At 43.9% G+C, this 22,500-nt stretch overlaps 2 protein-coding genes across 4 annotated transcripts in view; one reads left to right on the forward strand and one right to left on the reverse strand.

Moving 5' to 3' along the window:
* Positions 1 to 8,543, forward strand: part of LOC145395866 (high affinity cGMP-specific 3',5'-cyclic phosphodiesterase 9A-like) — a 17,101-nt gene extending 8,558 nt beyond the window's left edge. Inside the window, exons 5-15 of the mRNA XM_080269390.1 lie at positions 291 to 395; positions 687 to 702; positions 1,027 to 1,068; positions 2,679 to 2,753; positions 2,978 to 3,064; positions 4,487 to 4,674; positions 6,260 to 6,416; positions 7,110 to 7,244; positions 7,661 to 7,744; positions 7,842 to 7,982; positions 8,301 to 8,543. Coding sequence (XP_080125516.1) covers positions 291 to 395; positions 687 to 702; positions 1,027 to 1,068; positions 2,679 to 2,753; positions 2,978 to 3,064; positions 4,487 to 4,674; positions 6,260 to 6,416; positions 7,110 to 7,244; positions 7,661 to 7,744; positions 7,842 to 7,982; positions 8,301 to 8,543 — 1,273 coding nt within the window. The remainder of the gene's footprint in view (positions 1 to 290; positions 396 to 686; positions 703 to 1,026; positions 1,069 to 2,678; positions 2,754 to 2,977; positions 3,065 to 4,486; positions 4,675 to 6,259; positions 6,417 to 7,109; positions 7,245 to 7,660; positions 7,745 to 7,841; positions 7,983 to 8,300) is intronic.
* A 5,148-nt stretch (positions 8,544 to 13,691) lies between these two features.
* The window catches only part of LOC145395905 (U-scoloptoxin(01)-Cw1a-like), a 32,469-nt gene continuing 23,660 nt past the window's right edge, over positions 13,692 to 22,500 (reverse strand). The window contains exons 2-5 of one of the 3 annotated variants that reach the window (XR_013896670.1): positions 18,918 to 18,938; positions 18,100 to 18,281; positions 14,953 to 16,663; positions 13,692 to 14,922 (exon numbers count right to left, since the gene is read on the reverse strand). Coding sequence is in view for 1 of the 3 variants with exons in the window: in XM_080269428.1 (XP_080125554.1) it covers positions 16,520 to 16,663; positions 18,100 to 18,296; positions 18,918 to 18,936 (360 nt within the window). In the remaining 2 variants the exon portion in view is untranslated. The other 2 variants (XR_013896669.1, XM_080269428.1) reach the window with 2 other exon arrangements.

Below are 22,500 nucleotides of genomic sequence, written 5' to 3' on the forward strand. Positions count from 1 at the left end.
TTCATTATTATATTGTTAACTCTGAAAGACTTGGTTGTATATTGGTGTGTGTGTGTGTGTGTGTGTGTGTGTGTGTGTGTGTGTGTGTGTGTGTGTGTGTGTGTGTGTGTGTGAAAGAGGGTGTGTAAACTCCTAAGATTTTTTTTACCTTTCACATACGGTATTCCTGATTCAACTGGGTGTGTGTATATGTGTGTGCGCGTGTGTGTGTGCGTGCGCGTGCGTGCGTGTGCGTCCCTTATCACCTTATCTGACGATGTGTTCTGTACCTGGCCCTGTGCGGGAGACAGCAAGAGGGTGATCGAGATAGAAAAGTTCAAGTATGAGATTGCGGACATCAGAGACGCCTTCCTCACCCACAACAAGACCAGACACGTTGACTTCTCCAGGCTCAGGTGAATATATATCTATCTCTGTTTATCTATCTATCTATTTTTCTATCTATATTGTAGTGTGGAGAAGAATTAATATCATGTACTGAAATGGACCTGTTGTTATTGTTCTACCCCGGTTTGTCTGGCCGAGCAGACCCATCGACCACAAGCAAGCGGCCCGCCTTCCCGTAGCACACATCGCCTGGCCTGGGTGGGAACAGGGGTCCTTCCACACGGCGAGGTGCAAGTGAAATGGAGTTACAGCCCCCCCCCCAAGGGGATGAGCTGTGTATAGGAGATATGTAGGAGTAGTAGTGTCAGTCCAGATGTTGACTACTTGGTACATGTGGTTGAGTTCCCCGCCTGGGAGTGTTGTGCAAGGCCAGCTACCACGTCAATGCCATGGTAGTGTCCAGTAACCATCCACCTAGAGCCTTTGTGGTGGGCTAAAGGGCGGAACTATACAGGCAGCGGTGGCCATATTACCTCATCACCACACACCACACCCACCCTCAACACCACACACCACACCCACCCAAGAGGAAGGGAGTATGGAGTAGTATATAGTAGCATAACACAGTAACTTTCCTCTATTTTCAGGCCAGCTGTGACTCTACCAGCTACGTTCTTCTCTCCCGGCACTGTACGTGAGCACATCATTACACTACAGAGAGAACCACCCCCGTACACCAAGGTAACGCATCACAATCATCATTTTCGTCACCACTCTTGTTATTCGCTACTCATCACTCTAATTCTTTCACCTTAACTTGGCCTAGGCTTTCGTTCTTCTGTTACTTATTTCACGTAACTTAATAGCAGAGAAACGCTACGGCTCTACACCCTTCCCATTGCGCTTCTTCGTGACTAGCATCATATCCTAGCGTTCACCTATTATTACAACTCAGCATTTAGGTTGGAGGGATGGCAGCTTTAGGGCAAGTTAGAGTATAGAGAATATAATACATTCCTTTGCCCATCATCGTACTCATCACTTCAGTCACCACATTAAGACTCATAAAAGTAAGAGGCAAGAAAAGACATGTGAGATAGGGTGAGATAATGAGAGAGAGAGAGAGAGAGAGAGAGAGAGAGAGAGAGAGAGAGAGAGAGGTAAAATGAGTTCTCGCCTCTCCTGACACTGAAAGGACTCTCCCTCCGTGCTAAGGGATCTTTGTATGCAGCGTGTGTTAGGAGTGTAATGCTGTATGGTAGTGAGACCTGGGCAGTAAAGGAAGAGGATATTCGTAGGCTCAAACGTACAGAAATGACAGTGATTAGGTGGATGTGCAGTGCGTCCTTGAGTGACAGACCTGGGGGGGAGGGGCGCTAGGACTGCGATAGATGATTTGAGAGGAAGGATGGGACTTGAACGTATTGGTGTTGTGATGAGGAGGGGTAGACTGAGATGGTTTGGGCATGTGGAGAGGATGGAGGATGACAAGAGGGTGTAGGTAATGGATGTGAACGTTGAGGGTAAGGCTGCGAAAGTCAGACCAAAAAAGACCTGGGACGTGGGCATACAGCGTGAGCTCAGGGATAAGGGACTGAATTGGGAGGCTGCCAGAGATCGAGCACCGTTGAGAGCCGCGATTAGGTACCCAAAGCTGACGGTTGCAGGGTGAAAAGAGATATAAAGCAAGGATGAGGCAGGGTGAAGAGTGAAAAGGTGAAAAAATGGTGGTGACAGAGTTGGTTAAATATAATGACGTAGAATGAGAGGATGAAGAGGCTGGAAAATGAGAGACTGACAAGAAGAGTGTGAGTGAGGTGGAAGGGGAGAGGGGGAATGGGAGACCGAGGATGAGATGGAGGGATGGAGTGGAGATTATGAGACAGGGGTGTGAGTTGGAGAGAGGGCAGCCGAATAGTGGAGGACAGGGCGACATGGAGGCGATTTATTTGTGGCCACCCCTTACGAGACTGAAGAGTATAGATAGATAGATAGACAGATAGACAGGCAACGAGGAAGGGTGGCAAGGGTGAGGTAGAAATGTGATTAAGTAGACAAAAAGGGTGAAAAAAAAAAAAAAAAAAAAGAGACAGTATTAGGAAGGGTGAGAAGGCAGGGGTGAGGCAGGGGTAAGGCAGGGTGAGACAGGCAGGGGTAAGGCAGGGGTAAGGCAGGGTGAGACAGGCAGGGGTGAGGCAGGGGGAGGCAGGTAAGGGTGAAACAAGATGAGGTAGGGTGAGGCAGGCATGGGGTGAAACAAGATGAGGCAGGAGTGAGGCAGGTAGGGGTGAGACGAGATGAGGCAGGGGGTGTGGCAGGGTGAGTCACTAATACACCTCTCACCCTTCCAGTACACCCTAACCCCTGAGACGGTGGAAACCCTGAAGACACCCTGCTTCGATATGTGGCAGTGGGAGCCCAATGAGGTATGCACTCTTGGAAACACCCTTTGGAAGTTACGAAGCTCAGAGATAGGACTTAAGGCGGTGGTGGTGGTGGTGGTGGTGGATGGTGATGGTGATGATGATGGTGATGATGATGATGGTTGTGGTGATGATGATGATGATGATGATAAAAATAATAACGAAAATGATGATGATAGTAATAATAATAATAATAATAATAATAATAATAATCTCTATAATCCCAGATGCTGACCTTAATAGAGCATATGTACAGGGAGTTGGGGATTATGGAAGAGTTCTGCATTAATCCCCCTGTTCTACGTAACTTTTTGGTAAGTGGATTTATTCACTCGGGATTTACTTTCTCTCTCTCTCTCGGAATTTACTCTCTCTCTCTCTCTCTCTCTCTCTCTCTCTCTCTCTCTCTCTCTCTCTCTGTAATCCCCCTGTTCTACGTAATTTTTTGGTAAGTGGATTTACTGTCGGATTTATTCACTCTTTCTCGGGATTTACTCTCTCTCTCTCTCTCTCTCTCTTAAAAAATACTCACTACAAATCCTTCACACACACACACACACACACACACACAACCCCTCCTAGACCCATCTCAACCCCTCCAAAGCAAATCCAATGTCTTTCTCAACCCCTGCTCACCCCCCCACCACCACCCCAACACAACCCCTCCCAACCCCACCAAACCCCACCACACCAACAGAACCCACAACCTCCAAAAATGACTCTAGGACCTTACACAGCCTCTCTAAACCCCCCTACACGCCTCCAAACCCCTCCAAAACCCCTCTCAACCCCACTAACCCCCCACCCTGCTAATCTCACCCAACCCCACCACACCAACAGAAGCCTCAACCTCCATATTACCTCACACAACCCCACTAAACCCCTCTGCAAACCTCCAAACCCCTCCTAAACTCTCAACCCCACTAAACCCCCTTGCAAGCCTCCAAACCCCTCCAAGAACCCCCTCAACCCCACTAAACCCCTGTGCAATCCTTCAAACCCCTCTCAACCCCACTAAACCCCTCTGCAAGCCTCCAAACCCCTCCAAGAACCCCCTCAACCCCACTAAACCCCCCTGCATGCCTCCAAACCCTCTCAACCCCACTAAACCCCTCTGCAAGTCTCCAAACTCCTCCAAGAACCCTCTCAACCCCTCCAAACCCCCTCCTATATCCCTCTCAACCCCTCCTAAACCCCTCTCAACTCCACTAAACCCTTCTGCAAGCCTCCAAAACCCCTCTACATCCCTCTCGACCCCTCTAACATCTCCCAATGCCTCCAAAACCCCTCCTACATCCCTCTTAACCCCTCTACATCTCTCTCAACCCCTATAAATCCCTCTTAACCCCTCCTACATCCCTCTTAACCCCTCTACATCTCTCTCAACCCCTATAAATCCCTCCTAAACCCCTCTCAACCCCTCTACATCTCTCTCAACCCCTCCAATATCCCTCTTAACCCCTCTACATCTCTCTCAACCCCTATAAATCCCTCTTAACCCCTCCTAAACCCCTCTACATCTCTCTCAACCCCTCCAATATCCCTCTTAACCCCTCTACATCTCTCTCAACCCCTATAAATCCCTCTTAACCCCTCCTAAACCCCTCTCAACCCCTCTACATCTCTCTCAACCCCTCCAATATCCCTCTTAACCCCTCTACATCTCTCTCAACCCCTATAAATCCCTCTTAACCCCTCCTACATCCCTCTCAACCCCTCCTAAACCCCTCCCACAGGTCAGCGTGCAGGAGAACTACCGCAACAACCCCTTCCACAACTTCCGCCACTGCTTCGCCGTCACGCAGATGATGTTCGGGTTGATCCACCTGTGCCGCCTACCTGAGAAGCTGACCCGGAAGGACCTCGGGGTGCTACTGACCGCCTGCGTGTGCCATGACCTTGACCACCCTGGGTATAACAATTGGTGAGCTGCTTTCTGTCTTTTTTTATTTTCACCTCATTATCGCCTGCCTATAGCAAAGCGAGGCGATAGAGTATTTGCCGGTGTGTGTCTGGGTACATTAATTGGTGAGCTTCTTTCTATCGTTCATTTTCATCTGGTGAGCTTTTTCTCTTTTTATTTTTTCTCGTGAGCTTTTTCTCTCTTTTCATCTTTCCCTGTGAGCTTTTTCTATCTTTTTATTTTTCCCTGTGAGCTATTTCTATCTTTCACTTTTTTCCTTGTCTCTCTCTCCCAGTAACACGCTCTGAAGATGTATCCCCACCATGAGGCAGAGAATATATTGATATGCATAAGTGTGGCAATTACATATATAGGGGCATAAACTAGAGTTCGTACACTAATAATAATAATAATTATTATTATAATAATAATAGTAGTAGTAGCAGTACTAGTAATAATAATAATAATAATAATGATAATAATAATAATAATAATAATAATAATAATAATAATAAACTCTTAGGAATCGGTCCGCCAAGTTTCATCTTCAGATTACTTGTGTAGGTTGGAATGAAATCTCCATTAGACGCAGCCAACCTATCAAGTCAAATTTTTCTTTATATGGTCATAGCTTGCAAGATACAGATAATATGGCAATTTTACATACACGGGAATCAACTACGACACATACTCTATCTTTCTGTTTGATATGAAGCCAATCCATCCAGTAGTTTCCGAGAGACAGGCCCGGATGGACAGACAGGCGGATGGACAGGGGCGATTCTTATATCCCCCCATATGGATTAATGGTGGGGATAATTACTGACTGACCTCACACTTGTCAATTTTATCTCCCCCTTCCCCTCTCTCAAACTGCCTGCACTACCTGCCCCCTTTCTCTCCCGGTCTTTCACGACACCCCACCACTCTCCTTATAGGCACCAGATCATCGTCTATGTCTGTCTCTCCCTCACGTCCACCCCTCTCTCTACCTCCCTACCTTCCCCTTTTCTCCCTCTCTGTCTCTGTCTCTCTCTCACCACACCCCACCATCCTCCTTACAGGTACCATATCACTGTCTGTCTCTCCCTCCCTCCCTTTGTCTCCCTCAATTTTTCTCCCCTCCCCGTCTGTCCGTCCCACACTTCCAGCTCACCCCACCCCACCACCTTCCCTACAGGTACCAGATCGCTCTCTATCTGTCTATGTGTCTGTCTGTCTGTCTCTCCCTTCCTACTTCCCTTTGTCTCCCTCAATTTTTCTCCCTTCCCCCTCTCTCCCTCCCCTCTCCCCTCTCACCACACCCCACCATCCTCCCTACAGGTACCAGGTCACTGTTTATCTAACTCTCCCTCCCTTTCTTTCTCTCAATTTTTCTCCCCTCCCCGTCTCTCCCTCAATTTTTCTCTCTTCCCTCTCTCCCTCCCCCCTCCCACTCTCACCACACCCCACCATCCTCCCTACAGGTACCAGATCACTGCCTGTCTGTGTGTCCGTTTGTCTATCTGCCTCTTTCCCTCCCTCCCTCCTCCCCCTCTCTCTCCCTCAATTCTTCTCCCCTCCCCCTCTCTCCCACTCTCACCACACCCCACCATCCTCCCTACAGGTACCAAATCAACGCCAGGACGGAGTTAGCAGTGCGGTACAATGACGCATCGCCTCTTGAAAACCACCATTGCGCAGTCGGGTTTAAAGTGCTGGCTAATCCGGAATGCAATATCTTCAGCAGCGTCCCAGACCAGCTGTTCAAGGAAATTAGAGCGGTGAGTGATAGATGGATTGATAGATAAATGGACTGAGTGAATTATAGATAGATGGATGGATGGACGAACAGGCTGGTTTGTAGATAGGTGGATGGATGGATAGACAGACGAAGAGACAAGCTGACTGATGAATGGATGGACAGATAGATAGAGAGATTAGGGTGGTGAGTGATAGATGGATTGATAGATAAATAGATAGACTGTGATTTATAGATAGATGGATGGATAGAACAGATAGACAGACTGATTTATAGATAGATGGATCGACTGATAGACAGATTGATGGATGGATATATAGACATTCTACCCCTTCACATTACCCACTCATTTTAACCTCTCATTCTAACTTAATCTAGCCCTTCATTCTGCCTCTTCATTCTAACTCATTCTGCCCCTTCATTCTCACGCATTCTACCCTCTCATTCTAACTCATCCTACCCTCTCATTCTAACTCAACCTACCCCTCATTCTACCCTCTCATTCTAACTAATTCTACTCATTCTACTCTCTAACTCATTCAACCCTCTCATTATAACTCCTTCTATCCTCTAGTTCTAACTCATTGTACCGTCATTCTACCCACTCATTCTAACCCCTCTTTCTAACTCATTCTACCGTCATTCTACCCACTCATTCTAACCCCTCTTTCTAACTCATTCTAACTCATTCTACCCTCTCATTCTACCCCAACAGGACATCATTATGCTCATTCTGGCAACCGATATGGCGAGACATTCTGAAATAGTGGACGACTTCAAGAAAAAACTCGAAAATTTTGACTATGGCAACCCCAACCACCTAAATGTATTGAAGATGATACTGATTAAGGTAAGAGATAGATAAATAGATAGATAGATGGATGGGTGGGTGGGTGGATGGATAGATGGATGGATAGGTGGGTGGGTGGGTGTGTGGATGGATGGATGGATGGATGGATGGGTGGATGAATGGGTGGATGGATGGATGGATGGGTGGGTGGGTGGGTGTGTGGATGGATGGATGGATGGATGGATGGGTGGGTGGATGGGTGGATGGATGGATGGATGGATGGGTGCGTGGGTGGGTGGATGGATGGATGGATGGGGGGTGGGTGGGTGGATGGATTGTGTGTGTGTGTGTGTGTGTGTGTGTGTGTGTGTGTGTGTGTGTGTGTGCGCGTGAAGAAGGTGCGCTGTGTGTGAGGGAGGGAGTGCGTTGTGGGTGTACTACTACTTTTACTACTACTACTACTACTACTCCTACAGGCCTGTGACATCTCCAACGAAGTGCGACCTTCAACAGTGGCTGAGCCTTGGGTGGACTGTCTCTTGGAGGAGTATTTTAACCAGGTAACTCTCTCTCTCTAATTCTGCTGTTTTTAATCACATATCTTTAATCTCCATCTATCCTCTCTCTCTCTCTCTAACCCTTCTTCCTCTCCTCCAGGCAGAGACAGAGAAGCAGGAAGGCCTCCCCGTAGCGCCCTTCATGGATAGGGAGAAGGTGACCAAAGCATCAGCGCAAATCGGCTTCATCAAATTCGTCCTTATTCCTCTCTTCGAAAGCCTCTGTCAGCTGTTCCCTCAGGTGATTACTACCACTACTACTACTACTGCTACTACTACTGCTACTACTATGATATTGTTAGCCTTTGTCGGTTGTTTCCCCAGGTTAAATGATGATGATGATGATGATGATGATGATGATCATAATGATGATGGTGGTGGTGGTGTTGGTGATGATGATGACTGACTGTCCGGCTGATGATGGTGATGATGATGATGATGGTGACTGATTGACTGACTATGATGATGATGATGATGATGATGACGGCTGAAAACTGAGATAGGGACCTTGATTTCACATCTGACGGTTGTTCTTATGTATTTTCCTTCTCGCTCACAGGCAGAAGAAGTCATCGTGGTACCATTACGCCAGGCCAGGGAGCACTACGAACAGCTGAAGGACACGGAGGAGGAGATGCGTCGAGTGGCCCAGAGCAGGTCGGCCCTCCACTCCACGCCCTCCAAGGCTGACCTCAGGGCGTCAAGGTCACCCTCGAGCGCCAAGAGCGAGGAGGAGGAGCGGCACAGCAAAGTCAGCAGAGGCACGAGTCAGCGCTGGGCATCAAGACCCATGATACTCTGACGCCTGTATGTCTTAACCTTGACCTCGTCCTCCACCTCCACCCCTACCTCCACCTCCACCACCTCCACCTCCACCTCCACCCCTACCTCCACCTCCATCACCACCTCCAACACCTCCACCTCTACCTCCACCTCCAACACCTCCAACTCCACCCCTACCTCCACCTCCAACACCTCCACCTCTACCTCCACCTCCACCTCCAACACCTCCACCCCTACCTCCGCCTCCACCTCCACCCCTACCTCCAACACCTCTACCTCCACCCTTACCTCCAACATCTCTACCTCCACCCCTACCTCCACCTCCGACACCTCCACCTCTACCTCCGCTTCCACCTCCACCTCTACCTCTACCTCCGCCTCCACCTCTACCTCCACCTCCACCTCTACCTCCGCCTCCACCTCCACCTCTACCTCCACCTCCAACACCTCCACCTCCACCTCCACCCCTACCTCCACCTCCACCTCCACCCCTACCTCCGCCTCTGCCTCTACCTCTACCTCCACCTCTTCCTCTACCTCCACCTCCACCTCACCCTCAACCTCCACCACCTCTCCCTCCACCTTCAACGTTGCTTCAGTCTCCACCTTACCCTCCACCTTCAACGTTGCTTCAGTCTCCACCTTACCCTCCACCTCCATCTCCACCTCAAATCCAACCACAGCCTCCACCTCCACCGTACCCTCATCCTCCACCTTCACCTCACCCTCCACCTCTATCTCACCCTCCACCTCCACCTACTAACCTAACCTGATCTATAATGACCTAATCTGACTTAAAATGACCTAATCTGATCTAAAATAACCTAATCTGATCTAAAATGACCTAATCTGACCTAAAATGACCTAAAGTAACCTATCCCACTATGACCTAACCTAACCTAAGCTACCTACACTCCCTTAACGTTCCAGGCTTCCCTTAAATACCTTAAAACCCACCCACATTGACCTAAAACCCGCCCAACATAGCCCCTTAACCCCGCCCACGTTGTTATATCCCACCCACTGACGCACTCACCATACACTCTATTTTTCTTTTCAAGTGCACAAATGTATCGTTCACACACACACACACACACACACACACACTCACACACACATATACACAACGCACCTTTAAACACACACACACACAGACACACACACACACACACACACACAACGCACCTTTATACACACACACACATATATATAACACCGCACCTTTACACACACTCTTCTTTCACATACACTCATCACACCCTCCCTCCCTCACAAACACAACGCACCTTTTTCACACACACACACACACTCCCCTACACCAGTGAGTATAAGGAGTATAAGGACACCAGCTCTAGAGATTAACATAGAGGAAATAGGGAGTTAGATTTGCACACACACACACACACACACACACAGAACAACGCAGCCACCATTTCTGAGCTGGCTGTAGATTTGTTCGCGTACAGGGTGGTGAAGAAGTTGTTACTGAGGAGACATACAAGCGTGTAGGTGTCTTTGGAGGCTCCCCTAGCACGTGTACCTTAGCGATTGATTCTGTACACTGCACTTCCATATCCCTCTTTAATATTACTATGTTGATACTATGGTCATGTGCACTTCTAAACTCTTTTCACTCTAACTTGGCCTAAAATTGACGTCTCTTCATCTTGAATTCCGTGGAGTAACCCTGGAATATGCTGCTAGTCACGAAGAAGTGCTATGGAAAGGATGTACAGCCACTGAGCTACGCGAAATAAGTTGCAAGGGACGAAAATCTGAGCCAAGTACGTGAAATAAGCTGCGAAAGGACGAAAATCTGGGCCAAGTTAAGGTGACAAGACCATAGCTTATCTAGACGTGAACCCAGTGGACTGAAGGCTGAAATGCCCATTTTCTACACTCCATCTTCCTTTCGGGGGATAGGGAGGGGGTGAGGGCTGTGGATTTACCCCGCTGTATCGATGCCAGCGCGTGAAGGCGTCCCTCAATTGCAATACAAATAAAGAAGAAATAAATAAATGAAATGAATCGCCAAGGAAAAGGTGCTAAGAAGCCTCCCCTACCACAAAGAAAACGGAGTAGAGAAGGTAAAAGAGGGGTAACTATAGTGGATTTTTCATGCGGAGGAGGAGGAGGAGGAGGAGGAAGAAGAAGAGGAAGAAGAAGAAGAAGAAGAGGAAGAAGAAGAGGAAGAGGAAGAAGAGGGATTTAGAGTATGACTTTTTCTGGCTAACAGGTCAGAGGGAAGAAAGCTGTGAGATAATAATAATAATAATAATAATAATAATAATTGATGATGATGATGAAGATGACTGGAATGATGACACACACATACACACACACACACACACACACACACACACACACAAACGCAACAGCAGGACACAAAACCCATAGAACACCGTGTTCAGTAAAGCAACTTCTGACCCACCCTGTACAGTGACAAAAAAAAATGCATCAAAATCAAGAATCACAAAAAAAATCTAAAAAACAAAGAAAAATAAAGAAAAAAACATAGAGATAAAATTAAAGATAAAGATAATTAAGGATCAGCAATAAAGTTAGATTTACTGATAAGCATTGTTTTGTGGGTAAGAGTTGCTTTCTGTACCATAGGCCTAAATAAAACAGTAAAGAGGCCTATATGAATAAAGACAAGGAAATAAAATGCTGAAAGATACGTACATACATAGATACATACATAAAAATATACATACATACACACATACATAGACAAAAAAATATACATACATACACATATATACATACAAATACATAAATATTCATACATACATACATACACATACATAAAAATATACATACATACATACATAAAAATATACATACATACACAAACACACATACATACATAGTTAATAAATCCATCAATACAGTCATGAAGAAATAAAAATCCATCAATACACACACAAAATACATACATACATACACACATATACATACATACATACACACATATACATACATACACACACATACATACATAGTTAACAAATACATCAATACACATACACGAGAAATAAAGGAGGTTCAGATACACACGCCGAGGAAAAATACTTTCGCCCTCCATCGCCTGCGCGGGTGTAAAAAAAAATTAAGGTAGACAGACAGACAGATGGTATATGAGTAGAGGGCTGTAGGGGTCAAAACTGAAATAAATCGCTCAGGAACATGTGTTGAGGTCCCTATGGCTGACTTATGCAAAAATATTATGGAAAAATTAACCCTTCACTACGATGATTTCTTTTGGTTAGTTCCGGGTGAGAGAGAGAGAGAGAGAGAGAGAGTGTGTGTGTGTGTGTGATGTATGTTATGCGTGCACGTGTAGTCTTCCTTAACCTCTTCACTACTACAAGGTGTGTGTGTGTGTGTGTGTGTGTGTGTGTGTGTGTGTGTGTGTGTGTGTGTGTGTGTGTGTGTGTGTGTGTGTGTGTGTGTGTGTTGGAGAGGGAGGCCTTCACGTGGTGGCACTGATATAACGAGGCGAGTCCACTGCCCGAAAATGTCCCTTATTCCCTATCCCCGGGAAGGACGATGGTGGAATGTAACAGAACTTCAGCCTGCAGTCCACTGGGTTCACGTTTTAAATAACTCACAACTACTACTACTATTACTACTACTACTGTCTCAGCTACTGTTATTACTACTACTACTACTACTACTACTACTACTACTCTAAAAGCAGTTAAAATAAAGCTGTAAAGGGATACGTGTAGTGAAGGGGTGCATCCTGCCTACCTCTGTTGGCACGCACTATACCGTAGGAAATATAGCCTAGTAAAGAGTATGTGTGTGTTTTATTAGTAACCTCTCTCTCTCTCTCTCTCTAGTAAATAAATCAGTAAGGCAATTTATCTTTCGTCTTTTATTCTCTCTCTCTCTCTCTCTCTCGTCCAGTCATTTGTCCCTTCAATCAATCAATCAATCAGTTTACCATCTTTTGCCCTCTCTCTCTCTCTCTCTCCTTCACTCACTCACCCAAGAACTGTCACTTTCTTCCTCCTTCCACACCACAAATTTCACCTTAAGGACGCTCTCTGCTCCTCAGGGGGTTAATTAAGACTGCATCCAATCCCTCCAGTAAGAAAACCGTCTCTTAAGCTAAAGGAAATCGTCTGGAGGCGGGAAATTTGAAAAGGAAAGAGAAAGCCACTGTATTCACGAGAGGTACTGCATACTTTTACGTCTATCTATCTATCTATTACCAGACGCCTTCATCCCGTAAGGGGTGGCCACAAACAAATCGCCTCCATGTCGCCCTGTCCCCCGTCATTTCACTGTCCTGCTCCCAGCTCACACCCCCCTCTCTCACATACCTCTCCTTCTCCATCCCTCCATCTCATCCTTGGCCTTCCCCTCCCTCCACCTCACTCACACTCTCCTCGTTAGTCTCTCACTCACCATCCTCTCCATATGCCCAAACCACCTCAGTTTCTCCTTACGCTTCCTGTCACATCCACATCCACACCACAACGCTCCTTCACTTCCTCATTTATCCGTACCCCTTAGTATTTGCCCTAACACACTGTATGCATGAAAGGTGATATTAACTGGTAACTGCGCTAATCATGTCCCTCCCAATACCTTCCTAGACCTGTCACTTGTGGGCGTAACATGTCTCTCAGTCCTGTCTATGCATGGCTAAGTCCCCCGTTGTGTTGCTGCTGCTCTACCCCGGCTTAACTAGCTGACCAGACTCATGAACCTCAAGCAAGCACGCCAGGGTCAGAACAGGGTCCCTCCCCTCCACACAGCGTAATGCAAATAACATGGAGGCATAGGCACCAAGAGGATGAGCTGTGTATAGGGTATAAGTAGTAGTGTCAGTTCAGACGCTGACTACTTGGTAAATGTGGTTGAGTTCCCCGCCTGGGAGTGTTGTGCAAGGCCAGCTGTGTACAGGACATATGTATGAGTAGTAGTAGTAGTATCAGGCCGGAAGACAAGGTGACATGGAGGCGATTTTTTATGGATAACCCTTCCGAGATTAAGACGTTTGACAATAGATAAAGATAGATAGACAGATAGATAGATATAGATAGACAGATAGATGGACACACCTTAATTAATCTCGTAAAGGTGAGAGGGATGCAATCAATTTAAGTCTTCTGGACAGGTAAGGTGACACATAATAAAACAATCACTGCATCACTCTTTATTCACTCTATCTCTAGTCACTCTAAATGTCACTCTATCTACAGTTAACCCCTTCAGTATGGTGACTCTCTCTCTCTCTCTCGATTTTGGAACTAAAGGTGAGGTGTATGTGTTTCCTTCACCTTCTAATAAAGATAAGAGAGAGAGAGAGAGAGAGAGAGAGAGAGAGAGTCAACAATATCACCACACTACCTCAATACCATAACATCTACAAGTAAAGCACAGGAAAGAGAGAGAGAGAGAGACAGAGAGAGAGAGAAAGTACATTGTATCTCTCTCCTTATTACCCATCAATCACTCCCTCAAGTTACTTACCTATATATTAGTACTTGTTAATTTTGTACATTTGAAAGCACTCAGATTTCGAAAATATATATATATATGTAAATAAAAATCTTAGTGTGAAATCAAAACTATAAAATTTTTAGAACGGTCCTGTGAGGCATTTTTTTTTTTTTTTTTTTTTTTTTTTGGCTGTCGAAAAAATATATATAACTGGCATTATTTTAAAATCGCCTGTCTCAAATTTTCCTGCCCAATTATATGCTATTTTAACCACAAAAAGACTTCAAGATTAATGGTAATGGAGAGCCAGCACCATCAAAATTCAACACTCTTTCTGAAATTACGATGTGCAGATTCCAACTACCATTCAGAGTTTAGGCAAAAGATTATTTAAACTATAACTCAGAGTAAAGATTTAAGATTGCCAATACTGGGGGGAAAAAAAAAAAAAAAAAAAAAATCTAGCACTCCTCGCAAAAGTTGATAAACTCTACGGATTCGTGTTGCCACATTTCACGTACTTAATTTTAAAAAAAAAATTGTACGGTTTGAATTTTGACCCCCACAAAACCCTCGAAATTTTAATAATAATAATAATAATAATAATCACACATTTGCAAGGTGTCTGGAGGTATTTGGCCAAAGAACAAGTGTATCGCGTTTGTAGTGAATTGGCGAAGGAATAAAGGAATGGCACTTAATTTGACAAGTGTTTGGAAAAGAACCAACAGAACAAGAAGAAATAAATGAAGAAAATACAGATAATAGTGTGTCTAATTCACCTATCAACATGCAACTTTAATACCATACTATAAACATCAATCTAAATTTAAAGATATACTACAACTACCACTCCAAATCCATATATACATAACACTCGAGACTAAAAATGACATTAGATGGTGTGACTAGAGGCAAAAAAAAAAAAAAAAAGACCCCTAGCCCAAAATCATATACACTGATAATACCGGTAATAATAATAATAATAATAATAATAATAATAATAATAACAATAATAAAACACCAGCACTGATCAGGAGAAAGATGCAAAGAGAAAAACAATTCTATACCAGGTTACCATACCACCTAAGAAAGAGGCTAGTCAGAGAAACATTATCTGAAAGTACCCAATTCCATCAACCAAGCCCATTAACAGACGAGAGCTAGTTAGAAATCATTGGAGCTAGTTAGGAATAGTTAACCCTCAACCTCCCATTCTTATATACCCAGGCTCTGAGCATCACAGTCCGATCGGTATTCTTCGACCAAATACTTTTTAACAATTCATATACCGGACGATGTAAGACTATAACTTTACCGCGTCCACTTGTCAGCTTTCAAGATCCAAAAAAGCATGGAAAAAATGATGAATAAAAGCATTAAAGAGGTAAACAGAGATGAAGCCTATAATTTTCCTTCATAATTTACGCCATGAAGTCAAACGAGGGACACTTTTGTGGCCTTAACACAAGAATTCAAAGACATTAATATCAAGCAATGATGAAATGACAGACCTAACGCCCTCCACCGAGTGACTTATAATCCTTGTTTAGTTTTCTTACTACTTGTCGATTTTATTCCGCTTGGGATAGCCCTCTCGTAATGAAAGAGTTAATGAGGGCTTTATCTTACACCAGCTCGAAAGGTCTCTCTCAGCTGAATAAAGGAATCTGATAATTGCAAAAATACAAGGAAGAATACGCATTCATAGTGGAGGAACTTCTATCAGGAATTAAACACCCACGGTACTCGTAAAGGCAAAATGGCAGTCAATAACGTAAAGTGCATTAATTCAGTAAGGATAATGGTCGTGGCAAATTCTCTGATCCTGTTGCAAATGAATTCTGTTGCATGAAAATTTGCATAGAGTCACTTCCATGGTTGTTTCTGGTTCTTCCTCCTTGTCTTTTTCTAAACCATATTTGAATTACGACCAAATATGAATCCCGTCACACCAAATTCGAATCCCATCAGGTGTAAATATTTCAAATGGGTCAGACTTTGAATTCTATCACTTCGCTGCGGTTTAGTGATGGTTTCCTACTTGCAATTCTCCTTCTTGTCCTGCTCCATACCACACTTGAATCCTATTGGCCCAAATTGAATTATTATTACTTTCTTTTCTTTTTTAATCCAGCAAGTCTAAATTCTAAATCCAGTTGCTTCACTGCAGTTTGGTGGTTTCCCTTTCTTTCCCCTCCTTGTTGTCCTGTTCCTCACCAAATTTAAATACTCTCTGGCCAAACGTTGAATTCAAGCAAGTATTGAATCCCACGAGGCCAAAATTTGAATCCTGTTAGGCTAAAGTTTGAATTCAAGCAAAAAAATTGAATCCTGCAAGGCCAAAATTTGAATTCATGCAAAAAATTGAATCCCAGGAGGCCAAAATTTGAATCCTATCAGGCCAAAATTTGAATTCATGCAAAAAATTGAATCCCGCAAAGCCAGAGTTTGAATCCATTAGCTTCACTGTGGTTCGGTGACGGGTTCCTCATCCTTCTCCTCCTCCTTGTCCAATTTCTGAGTCCCTTTTCTTCACTGCGATTCGGTGACTGTTTCCTTCTCCTCCTCCTGCTTCTCGTCCTCTTCCACCACCTTGCCGAAGTTGTCATTGAGGGCGTAGAGGGAGGCAGCCACTTCGCAGTCAACGTTGACACTGTAGTCGCACACGAAGAACTCCTGAGGGCATGGGGTCAGTTCTGGGTATGCATTAACACCTTCGGGCTTCTACCTTCACTCTTACATTAAAATCACCTCTTATTAGCTCATTATCTATCTATTGCCAGATGCCTTAATGCTGTAAGGGGTGGCCACTGACAAAAAGCCTCCATGTCGCCATTCCACTGCTCATATAAATACTGATTTTCTCTTGTTAGCCCAAATAAATGCTATATTGTTGTTGATGTTGCTATGAGATTGAGATGCTTAAATTCTGAGTTCATATTAGCAGTTTCAGTTCCTGTACGGAGCTTAAAGTGAGAGAGAGAGAGAGAGAGAGAGAGAGAGAGAGAGAGAGAGAGAGTACAGAAGACGCAATCCTGAATCCTGAGTTACTCAAAGCAGCACATGAGAGGGAAGTAATTTCATCCACAATCACTATGGGAAACACACACATATACAGCTTTTGCCAAGAACTCCAGTCTACCCACGATGAAAACCCATTGAAAACTGCTTGGTAATTCAAAACTGCATCTGTTCATCTGATAGGGCTTCAACATACTCCAGTCACATAATTAGGGAGGCACCTGAATGACCAACACACACACACACACACACACACACACACACACACACACACACACACACACAATGCATTCAGTAACTCAGTACGTAGTTGACCTAAAATTAATCTGACTGAAACGGAACACCAATAAATTACAAACCACGTAATCTGCAGCTATAAGAGACCTACACTGCCCTAAACCAACCTTAAATAACACGTCACCTAAACTTAAAATATGGGCCTAAAATTACACCTGATTAATTTGGCATTCACCTCATCCTGACTGTCTCACTGGGGTACAAGACAGACCATTTCACATTAATTTGGCAAACCTAATTATTTGCTTCGAGAGTGAAAAGGAAAATCGACTTAGTGATAAATGACGTAAAATAACACTTAACCAAAATGAAAAATAAATCACCTGAAGACTGTCTGATTGGGGCAAAAGAAAGACCATTTGACATCATTACAGCACACGTGGAAGACCTGAAAATTAGCCTCACTATAAAAGCACTTAATTACCCTCATATAACCTCAATTAACCAAGAAATTAACCTGATTCAGACACTAACTGAGGCACAAGATAGACCACTTGACACTTATAGCAGATATGGAAGACTTGAAAATTGACCTCTAGATCCGAACACATTAATTTTAGTTATACCTAACCTTTAAATACACCTAATTAGCCACAAATAGCACCCAATTAACCAGGAAACTCACCTGATTAAAGATGGTCTGATTGGGGCAGAGGAAGAACCATTTGATATTGTTATAGCAGATGTGGAAGACTTGACAATTGACTCTTGATCCAAACATTAATTTTAGTTATACCTGACCTTTAAATACACCTAATTAGCCTCAAATATCACATAATTAACCTAAAATTCACCTGATTAAAGATGGTTTGATTGGGGCAGAGGAAAGACCATTTGATATTGTTATAGCAGATGTGGAAGACTTGACAATTGGCCTCCAGATCAGCGTAGTAGCCGTAGGAGCGTCCCTCACAGGTGAAGGAGGTGACGGGAACGGTGTCCAGGAAGGGAAGCGAGTCCTGCCCCACCACCACCGCTGCCACCAATGTTACTGTGATGGAAATGTTGAAGGTAACGCAATAAGTAACGTAATGTAATATGAAACATAATGCAATATGGAACGTAATAAATATGGAACGTAATGCAATAAGGAACGTAATGCAATAAGAAACGTAAAGCAATATCAAACGTAATGCAATAGGGAACGTAACGCAATAAGGAACGTAACGCAATCTGGAACGTAATGCAATAAGGAACGTAATGCAATATCTAGGCTTTCATAGCCTACAATGCAGTCCCTAGATCACCATTAGCCACAAAACCATCTTCAATTCTACCCTACCACCACAACTACCACCACAGCCGGGAATGTTACTGCACTTAGTAGTAGTAGTAGTAGTAGTAGTATTTTTCATTATTATTATTAGTAGTAGTAGTAGTAGTTGTTGTTGTTGTTGTTGTATTTTTTCATTATTATTATTATTAGTAGTAGTAGTAGTAGTAGTAGTAGTAGTAGCAGTAGTGGTAGTGGTGGTGGTGGTGGTGGTGGTAGTAGTAGTAGTAGTAGTAGTAGTAGTAGTAGTAGTAGTTGTTGTTGTTGTTGCTGTTGTTGTGGTTGTATTTTTTCATTATTATTATTAGTAGTAGTAGTAGTAGTTCCAAATCTACTCACCCAAGACTGCCCTCATCATGCCTGAAAAAGAAACAAACATTAGTACACAAACAGAGAGAGAGAGAGAGAGAGAGAGAGAGAAGAGTAGAATTTTAATATATCAAGTGTATTGTTGGGATGGATAGTATGAGCCTGATATAAGCCCATAGATATTGGAATGAATAGAGGCAGCAGTTGATTCTTTGCTTTGATTCACCGGGTCGGTCAGGATCACTTGATGGTCGTGATCGTCAGCTTTTACCCTCCCGGAAGGGAGCTGGGAGCTCATATAGTCCGATCTAAGGGCAAGGCTGTGACCTTCACACACGCACACACCCGTCCCCTTGCTCACGGGGCACAGTAAACACCCACTTCGTCAGTGAAACTTTTCGCAACCTGAGCGAGGCGCGAACTCCCGTCCACCAGTTGGCAAGCGAGAACGTTACCACTGCACCAGCGAGCGGTGTGTGTGTGTGTGTGTGTGTGTGTGTGTGTGTGTGTGTGTGTGTGTGTGTGTGTGTGTGTGTGTGTGTGTGTGTGTGTGTGTGTGTGTGTGTGAACCGTGTAGCACCTCATCCCAATTTCATAATGTGTGTGTGTGTGTGTGTGTGTGTGTGTGTGTGTGTGTGTGTGTGTGTGAACCGTACAGCACCTCATCCCAATTTCATAATCTGTGTGTGTGTGTGTGTGTGAACCGTATAGCACCTCATCCCAATCTCATAACCTGTGTGTGTGTGTGTGTGTGTGTGTGTGTGTGTGTGTGTGTGTGTGTGTGTGTTTCAACTTTATAACACTTCCTCCCAATTTCATAATCTATCTCTCTCTCTCTCTCTCTCTCTCTCTCTCTCTCTCTCTCTCTCTCTCTCCCCCTCTCTTCAACATCATCTTAAAGAATTCCTAAGATTATTTCTAAGGTGACTGTCTAACTCAAACTCCTATTTTTTAAAGTTGAATTTATATTTCCTAATCCCACTTTCTGCATAATAAATCCTAATAAATCCCACATGACAGCATAATAACATCCAAGTAAATCCCACGACTCAGCTTAACATCCCAAATCCCATAATCCTACATCATCATCATCATCACTACCTTCACCTTTCTGTAATCATAAAAGGTGATTACATGGGGAGAGAGAGAGAGAGAGAGAGAGAGAGAGAGAGAATTTATGGAACACACACACACACACACACACACACACACAGATGCTTAAAGACTATTACAAACACACATACATATACACAGGTACTGAGCCCCTCTCTCTCTCTCTCTCACACACACACACACACACACACACACACACACAACACCCATTCTTCTTCCCCCTTATATAATTACTAAAGTGTAAAGTAACTACCAATCACCCTACTACAACTTACAAGAGCTTCATAACCCTAATAATTACTGAAAACTATAAGAGCAGGTCTAAGGCAAAAAATATATAATTCTTTTACCTCTAGCACAATATAACTGAAGAAAAAATGAGTATGAAAAAGTATTATAATTCTGATAATAAAATAAATAATCAAAGCTTCAAATCTCTCTTCACAGGTCTATCAATTTATAAAGAACATGATCAGTATTATTTTTTTTTAATCTCATAAATTATTGGTGTGGAAAATAATCAATGTAATCCAACTGTCGTAAGAACCAGATCTACATGGTCATATTAATCTCCTTTTCAATGTATATACTGTACTTTCGTTTTTGTTTACATTATTTCCAACTATAATTTTCTTTTTTATAATAATTTCACACTATAATTATATATCTCAAAGTCGTTCCTCTGTTTCTCCATTAATACCTTTTATCCTGAAATCAATCTTACCTGCGAGGGACAGCGAAAGAGGAGACAACCCACCAAATCCACGACGGGGAAAGGAGTGTCTCAATTTCCCGCCAACCGCCCCCTTTTATACCTACCGCCTGTGACGTCACTCGGGCCAGCCAATGAGAAGCCAGGATTTAAAAAACACTGATTATTATTTTTTTTTAATGTAGGAGGAAGAAGAGCTATGGGAAGACTGTACACTCTCCTTTCCCTATCCTTACTGTAGAAACAAATTACAGTTTAGTTAAAAGGGGAATTGACTGTGTTTGTAAATACGAACGTTAAATGTGCTTGCCTGTAAAAATCTACGGACTTACTCATAGCTTTTCAATCACAAAATATTAGCAAACACCATTATCTCTGTTTCCATACCGTCATCAGGGGCACAGTAGCCAATTCTGACCAAAATGCAGATTTATCTTTCGCATATTTTCGCGTGTCGCAATATCTGACAATTTCGCGTCATCGTGTCTCGCGCGATCGTCAGTACTTTTGTTTGGTATTATTCTGACACTCCCTGGACTTACTCCGACCTAATGCTGAAGGATATTGGTCGACATCTATTTTCATTTTAGTGAAAGAAACGTACAAACGCACTGACAAACAAACACACATATACACAGCTTGACTTTCTTATTTAGAAGCTGAGGTCTGGCTGTGGTGACACTACACTCCTTTTACTGTAACTTGGCAAGAGGTCCGTCCTTCTAGTAGCGTGTTTCAGGCAGCGGAGTGGCGGAAAAAGACAATGCTAAGGTTCTACATCCTATCCACCGCACTTCTTCGTGACTAGCACAATATTCTAGAGTGACAGAATAAAGACAATGCTACAGCTCTACATCCTATCCATCGCACTTCTTCGTGACTAGCATCGTTTTCTAGAGTGGCAGAAAAAAGAATGCTACTACTCGACAACCTTTCCACCGCACTTCTTCCTGACTAGCAGCATATTCTAGCGTTAATCTTTTGTTTCACCTCAATATTCACGATGAAGAGACGGCAATTTTAGGCCAAGTTAGAATAAAATGTGAGGTGGAGGGGGGAAGGGGAGGGAAAGACCGAGGATGAGATGGAGGTATGGAGTGGAGAGGTATATAAGACGGGGGGTGTGAGTTGGAGGGAGGGCAGCGAAATGGCAGGGGATAGAGCGACATGGAGGCGATTTGTTTGTGGTCACCCCTTACGGTATTAAGAAGTGGCAATACATACATACATACATAGAGAGAGAGAGAGAGAGAGAGAGAGAGGGGTCACTCCTACGGCTACATTTATTGGGTATTTAACACTATCTATATGTCCATCTATCTATCTATCTATCTATCCTGTAAGGGGTGGCCACAAATAAAGCGCCTCCATGTCACCCTGTTCTCTGGCACTGGACTGCCCTCCCTCCAACTTCCACTCCCCTCTCTCATATATCTCTCCATCCCTCCACCTCATCCTCGGTCTACCCACCCTTCCACAACCTCATCCTCGGTCTCCCCCCCCCACCTCACAAACACTTCTAGTTAGTCTCTCACCCCATCCTCGCCACATAATCAAACATACTCAAAGGTACCTCAAAATAATAAGTAGGAAGGTGACTAGATTATTTCGAGTCGGCCTGTCCCGGTTGTACGATGGGCTTTACGAGATACGGATGAGTCTCCATGGTTACTAGTCAAATCAAGCCTCAAATAACCGAGATGAAAGGGGTGAGAGGTGTTTGCCAGGTAGGAACAGAAGGAGTATAGTATGAAGTAGAGGGCATTGAAAGCGTTTATATCTCAACCA

The sequence above is a fragment of the Coenobita brevimanus genome, chromosome 33 (assembly GCF_032717465.1).
Source record: "Coenobita brevimanus isolate Jiangsu-jjx chromosome 33, ASM3271746v2, whole genome shotgun sequence".
NCBI classification, from domain to species: domain Eukaryota; kingdom Metazoa; phylum Arthropoda; class Malacostraca; order Decapoda; family Coenobitidae; genus Coenobita; species Coenobita brevimanus.